Below are 7,083 nucleotides of genomic sequence, written 5' to 3'. Positions count from 1 at the left end.
AACTAAAGCCAAAGTTAACAGTAGGGTGACTAACCACCGAACAAACTACCAATGAAAGTGATGGATTCTCCATCTCGATGTCTTCAAATCCAGACTGGATTCCTGCCGGAGGATAGTGTAGCCAAACACAAACGACTGGGCTCAGCATGGGGGTAAGTGGGTGAAATTCTAGGGCGTGTGCTATACAGGTCAGACTAGATGATCTAACGGTCCCCTCTTCTCTTATTTGTTGCCTTTGATAGGGTCCAATTGCCGAGTTTTGAAGGGTTTCTGTGTGACTTAACTAGTCTCTTGCCCCTGCCATTTCGCCCTATTAGTTTAGTCTTTGCCTTCCTGGTTCCCTGTTTTGTTCATGGCCCACGTCTTGTGATACTCTTATTCCCTTCTTAAGTAGCATCCATGCCACCTCTAAGGACGTTACTTTTCCCCAGAGGGCCTTTTTGACTGACCTCCTTTTTATTGCAATCTCTCTTTCTAAAGTTTCGTGTCCCCGTGTCATTTTTAGGTAGCTTAGCGCCAGAGGCTGCTGAACCTGGTTCTATTGGGGTCACTGTTACTCAGTTACTGTCCCTTGTATATTCACAGGCTGGAGCTGGAGACGGGCAGCTGGGTTGGGGGGATCCATGGATGGGGGGCTGGGGTTTGCGCTGCGGCCTGGGCTTCTGCAGGTGCGTCCCACACACCCCTACCCCACATCGTGCCTAAGGTGGCTGGGCCTGGGCCTTGCTGGTCTCTCTGCCCCCCTCCCCTGCACAGAACCCAAGCCGGCTGGGCCCAGGGCACGAGGCGCTGAGCTGACCCCCTCTGTGCCCTTGGAGGACATTGCAGTCTCGTTCTCCCCGGCTGAGCAGATGTAATTGGCAGAATGACCGCAAGAGACTCACCGAGACAGGCACGAGGGATCCGTGCTGGTGCCTCTGCAGGGTGAGGACGGGGGCCAGCTATTTGCAAAGGAGGCGGTGATGAGCTGGGCTGTTTTGTGATGTTCCAAAGAGGGGCAGCTCTTCCGTGATGGTGACAATTATTTGATTTCTATCGCTGTAGTGTCTAGGAGCCTTGGTCCCGGCCCAGGACCCCACTAGCTGCTGTACAAATGCAGCACAAAGGGTTGGTCCCTCCCTCCAGTAACTCCCAATCTATTTCCAGCCCTCATCCCTCCAGCTAAGCTCCAGTCCTCTGCAGCGAGAGCCCCTGTCTGGCAGGGACCCGCCAGGAGGATTTGGGAGGGGCGGGGCTGGGGGGGGCAGTGCAGCAGCAAGGGGCTAGCATTAGGGAATTCTAGATTTGCTTTTTATCAGAGAACAAATGTCACCCTGTGACCTCAGACACTGCCTTGGTACCTCCATGGTTCAGACACAGGCCATCCTCTCCCCTCCAGCCAGTCCAGTTTTCAGTAGTTGTATAACTTCACACACAGTGAAATGAACCTTTAAAAATGATTCTAGTGTAGAGGCTGAGCCCAAATCCTTCCCTGGGGAGCCCTCTGCCCCCCCTCCCCCTTTCCCCTGCACAGGGCCGAGGGACTTTGTCAGGGTCAGAGCTGGGCACTGAGCCCCAGATCCTCCAAGATGTCTAGGTGCCTAATTCCCAATGGGACTTGGGTAAGTAAATAGCTTGGAGGATCTGGCCGTGCCCCCCAGCCGGTGATTCTCTTCCCAAAGCAGGCTCTGCAGGCCCCAGCCTGGGAATTGTGTCTAAGCTGGAGCCAGGGGGTCCCCAGGGAGAGAGGAATCCCAGAGGCCCGCAGCATGGGCAAGTGATGCCATTCAGGGACAATAACTCCCTAAAACAGAGACTATGGGGGGAGAGGATGAAATAAACAGATGGAAACAAACCCTGGTAGCCTTCTGCAGTGGGACCGTAGCCCTGAGAGCCACAGCCTAAGGCTGGGGGGGCTCAGGGCTGCCCCTACTGCAGGCTATAGGGACTGGGATCTGGTCCACAGCTGAGGAATTGCTAAGCTCTTGTATAGCAGCTCCGGGCCAGGCTCTCAGCTTGGGTCAATCAGCACAGCTCCATGAGCTTCAGACCTCCTAACCCTTGTAGATGTGAAGAAAATTTGCAACCATCAGCCCAGTGTAACGGACTCAGAGCTGTCTGTCTGAGGCAGCAGGTCGCCTGAGACAGTAGCCCTGATGGGGGCGCCCCACTGCATTCATCTCAATGGGGAGTTGACTCTGAACCCTGAGGAGGGCCATTGCCTGCCAACAGTGGTAGCTGTTTGCGGCTCATCGTTTTAATAAGAACATCCATCGAATGTGCTTCTCCTACAATCCCAACCTGCCTTCTCCTTTTTCCCACCTCCAAGTGCTCCCATTTCCACACTCGTCCAGCAGATCCCTCTGGGGGTGTTAGCACACAGTCCTACAGTACGGTGACAATGGGAAATGCTGGAGGAGCAGAAAATATGCTGACTTTAACATCAAATAGACTCCAAGGCCCCAAGGGGCCCTTGTGATCATCACGTCTGACTTCCTGTGTGCCACAGGCCAGAGACCTGCCCCACACTAATTCCTAGAGCAGAGCTGGTAGAAAAACCTGCAGCCTGGATGGAAAACCTGTCCCTGCTGGAGAACCCACCACACCCCAGCGGGGCTGGGAGACGCTGCACTAGGACGGGTGCTGCTGGTCCGTCGGTGGGGGGATGCAGTGACCCCATGGGCCAGGCGGCCGGGACTCGGCCCCGCGCAGGGGGCTGTACGGGGCGGGCTGGTAGGGGCTGGGCGACGCCGCGCTAGGACGGGTGCTGCTGTCCCGTCGGTGGAGGGATGCAGTGACCCCATGGGCCAGGCGGCTGGGACTCGGCCCCGCGCAGGGGGCTGTACGGGGCGGTGTGGTAGGGGCTGGGCGACGCCGCGCTAGGACGGGTGCTGCTGTCCCGTAGGTGGAGGGTAGGGTTACCATACGTCCTCTTTTTCCCGGACATGTCCGGCTTTTCGACACTCAAACCCCCGTCCGGGGGGAATTGCCAAAAAGCCGAACATGTCCGGGAAAATGGTGGCTCTGTTTAAGAGCCGGGCTGCCTGAACGCTACCGGCTTCGGGCAGCCCCATGCCTCCAGACCCTGCGCTGCCGGAGCCCGGGAGGGGAAGTGCCCGGCTGGGGGCGCAGGGTCTGGAGGCACGGGGGGCTGCCCGAAGCCGGTAGCGCTCGGGCAGCCCGGCTCTTAAACAGAGCCGAAGAGTCGGGGAGGAGCAGAGCCGCGGGGGCTGGAGCCTCCAGGCGCCGGGGCTCTGTGAAACTGACACAGTGTCAGTTACACAGAGCCCCAGCCGCTGGAGGCTCTGTTTAAGAGCCGGGCTGCCGGAGAGCTACCGGCTTCGGGCAGCCCCGTGCCTCGAGACCCTGCGCCGCCAGAGCCCGGGAGGGGAAGTGCCCGGCTGGGGGCGCAGAGTCTGGAGGCACGGGGGCTGCCCGAAGCCGGTAGCGCTGGGGCAGCCTGGCTCTTAAACAGAGCCTCCAGCCGCCGGGGCTCTGTGTAACTGACACTGGGTCAGTTACACAGAGCCAAAGAGGAGCAAAGCCTCCAGCTGCCGGGGCTCTGTTTAAGAGCCGGGCTGCCCGAGAGCTACCGGCTTCGGGCAGCCCCCTTGCCTCCGGACCCTGCGCCCCCAGCCAGGCACTTCCCCTCCCGGGCTCCGGCGGCGCAGGGTCCGGAGGCACGGGGGCTGCCCAAAGCAGATAGCGCTGGGGCAGCCCGGCTCTTAAACAGAGCCTAAGAGGAGCAGAGCCTCCAGCTGCGGGGGCTCTGCTCCTCTTCGGCTCTGTGTAACTTATACAGTGTAAGTTACACAGAGCTGCTGGAGCCCGGGAGGGGAAGTGCCTGGCCGGGGGCGCAGGGTCCGGAGGCATAGGGGCTGCCCGAAGCCCAAGCGCTACCGGCTTCACGGTTTGCCGGGCAGCCTCCAGACCCTGCGCCCCCGGCTGGGCGCTTCCCCTCCCGGGCTCCAGCTGTGCTGGGGAAGCGCCGGCCGGGGGCGCAGGGTCTGGGGCTGCCCGGGAAACCATGGAGCTGGTAGCACTGGGGCAGCCCTTTCCCCCTGGCTGGGAGTGGGAGGGAGGAGGGGGCGGAGTTAGGGTGGGGAAGGGGTGGAGTTGGGGCGGGGCTAGTGGTGGGGAAATGGGCGTAGCCATGGCCCGTGGAGGGTCCTCTTGTTTTATTTATGAGATATGGTAACCCTAGTGGAGGGATGCAGTGACCCCATGGGCCAGGCGGCCGGGACTCGGCCCCGCGCAGGGGGCTGTACGGGGCGCGGTGGTAGGGGCTGGGAGACGCCGCGCTAGGACAGGTGCTGCTGGCCCGTAGGTGGGGGGATGCAGTGACCCCATGGGCCAGGCGGCCGGGACTCGGCCCCGCGCAGGGGGCTGTACGGGGCGGTGTGGTAGGGGCTGGGCGACGCCGCGCTAGGACGGGTGCTGCTGGCCCGTAGGTGGGGGGATGCAGTGACCCCATGGGCCAGGCGGCCGGGACTTGGCCCCGCGCAGGGGGCTGTACGGGGCGCGGTGGTAGGGGCTGGGCGACGCCGCGCTAGGACGGGTGCTGCTGGCCCGTAGGTGGGGGGATGCAGTGACCCCATGGGCCAGGCGGCCGGGACTCGGCCCCGCGCAGGGGGCTGTACGGGGCGCGGTGGTAGGGGCTGGGAGACGCTGCGCTAGGACGGGTGCTGCTGGCCCGTAGGTGGGGGGATGCAGTGACCCCATGGGCCAGGCGGCCGGGACTCGGCCCCGCGCAGGGGGCTGTACGAGGCAGGGTGGTAGGGGCTGGGAGACGCCGCGCTAGGACGGGTGCTGCTGTCCCGTCGGTGGGGGGATGCAGTGACCCCATGGGCCAGGCGGCCGGGACTGGGCCCCGCGCAGGGGGCTGTACGGGGCGGGGTGGTAGGGGCTGGGAGACGCCGCGCTAGGACGGGTGCTGCTGGCCCGTCGGTGGGGGGATGCAGTGACCCCATGGGCCAGGCGGCCGGGACTCGGCCCCGCGCAGGGGGCTGTACGGGGCGGGGTGGGAGGGGCTGGGAGACGCCGCGCTAGGACGGGTGCTGCTGTCCTGTCGGTGGGGGGATGCAGTGACCCCATGGGCCAGGCGGCCGGGACTGGGCCCCGTGCAGGGGGCTGTACGAGGCAGGGTGGTAGGGGCTGGGAGACGCCGCGCTAGGACGGGTGCTGCTGTCCCGTCGGTGGGGGGATGCAGTGACCCCATGGGCCAGGCGGCCGGGACTCGGCCCCGCGCAGGGGGCTGTACGGGGCGGGGTGGGAGGGGCTGGCACCCCGGGGTGGGGCTGGAGGGCGCTGGCCCAGGCTTGGGCCTCAAAGCAGCAGCGGCGTCAGTGGGGACGGGCACGTGGCGCTGTCCCGTGTCTGCAGTGAACGGCCATAGAGCGCCGCCTCCGCCACGGAGCAGAGCGGCTCCACACCATAGAGCCGCGCGGCCCCGAGAGGGCTAGAGGGGCCGCGGATGAACCATAGAGCGGGGCTGTGAGGGCTAGAGGGGCCGCGGATGAACCATAGAGCGGGGCTGTGAGGGCTAGAGGGGCCGCCTCGGCTCCCAGGGCGGAGCCCTCCAGGCGGGTTGAGAGGACCGAGCCCGCCGCTGGCCGCGTGCGATCCGAGCGGGCGGCGGGGAGAGGTTGGTTTGCGGCTCGGAGCCCCCCACGGCCCCCGCTGCGGGGGGGGGGTGAGGCGTTGCCATGGGGACGGGCGGCGCTCAGGTGAGGGGACGCCTGGGGCGTTGCCATGGGGACGGGCAGCGCTCAGGTGAGGGGACGCCTGGGGCGTTGCCATGGGGACGGGCGACGCTCAGGTGAGGGGACGCCCGGGGCGTTGCCATGGGGACGGGCGGCGCTCAGGTGAGGGGACGCCCGGGGCGTTGCCATGGTGACGGGGGCGCGCGTGAGGCGTTGCCATGGGGACGGGCAGCGCTCAGGTGAGGGGACGCCTGGGGCGTTGCCATGGGGACGGGCGGCGCTCAGGTGAGGGGACGCCTGGGGCGTTGCCATGGGGACGGGCGGCGCTCAGGTGAGGGGACGCCTGGGGCGTTGCCATGGGGACGGGCGGCACTCAGGTGAGGGGACGCCTGGGGCGTTGCCATGGGGAGGGGCGACGCTCAGGTGAGGAGACGCCTGGGGCGTTGCCATGGGGACGGGGCAGGGCTCCAGCTGATCACTGGGAGCACGGCGCTGTCCTGGAGCCATCGGGGCGCTCCCCCATGTGCAGCGTCTCCCCGGGGCGCTGTCCTGGGGGCTGCCTGGCCCAGTTCTGTGTCCCCCCAGGGCCCCACCACTGGGTCAGCTTGGCGATTCCGCCCACGCCGGCCCAGCTCCCGGGGCACCACGGGCGACAGCTGCAGGGGTTGAGCCCCCGCCCTGCTCCACAGGGAGCCCTGAGATTGCCCACTACGGGCACCCTGGCCGTGTGCAGTGAAACCCCACAACGGGGCGGGCGGTAGAGCCAGCCTGCAGCGTAAGTGCCATGTGGCCGCAGAGACCTGGCTCAGTGCAGGCCCTGCAAAGTGGGGATCGCCCAGAGCAAAGACCAGCTCAGGGGAAAGAATTGTGTGTTGCTTGGAGCTGAAGTTGGGAACAACTTTGATTAAATTGGAAGACGGCGTATTATGTTCAGGTAAAGTCAGTGTGGTCACTGCAGATGGCAAACAGCAATTCAGGGAATACACCTGATTCTTCTCATAGACTTTAAGGCCAGAAGGGACCATCATGCTCATCTACTCTGCCCTGAACATTGCAGGCCACCGAACCTCACCCACCCACTCCCGTAATAGACCCCTAACCTCTGGCTGAGTTACTGACGTGCTCACATCATGACTTAAAGACTTCAAGTTACAGAGAATCCCCCGTTTACACTAGTTTAAACCTGCAAGTGACCTGAGTCCCATGCTGCAGCGGAAGGTGAAACCCCCCAGGGTCTCTGCGAATCTGACCTGGGGGAAAGTTCCTTCCTGACCCCTGAGCACGTGCACAAGACCCACCAGCCAGACACATGGGAGAGAATTCTCTGTTGTAACATCTTGTGTCCCATCACCGGCTGTTGGAGCTATTTGCTGCTAGCAGCTGCAGATGGGCTCCATGCCGT

General features: G+C 64.0%; 1 protein-coding gene across 1 annotated transcript in view; it reads right to left on the bottom strand.

The window, feature by feature from the left end:
* Window positions 1–5,304: 5,304 nt before the first annotated feature.
* The window catches only part of KCNH2 (potassium voltage-gated channel subfamily H member 2), an 8,397-nt gene continuing 6,618 nt past the window's right edge, over window positions 5,305–7,083 (bottom strand). The window contains 1 exon segment of the mRNA XM_065586425.1: window positions 5,305–5,437. Within this exon segment, the coding sequence (XP_065442497.1) occupies window positions 5,305–5,437 (133 nt within the window).

Source organism: Chrysemys picta, chromosome 2 (assembly GCF_011386835.1).
Source record: "Chrysemys picta bellii isolate R12L10 chromosome 2, ASM1138683v2, whole genome shotgun sequence".
NCBI classification, from domain to species: domain Eukaryota; kingdom Metazoa; phylum Chordata; order Testudines; family Emydidae; genus Chrysemys; species Chrysemys picta.
The sequence above is the reverse complement of the archived record's forward strand: the minus strand, read 5'-3'. Positions and strand labels throughout refer to the sequence as shown.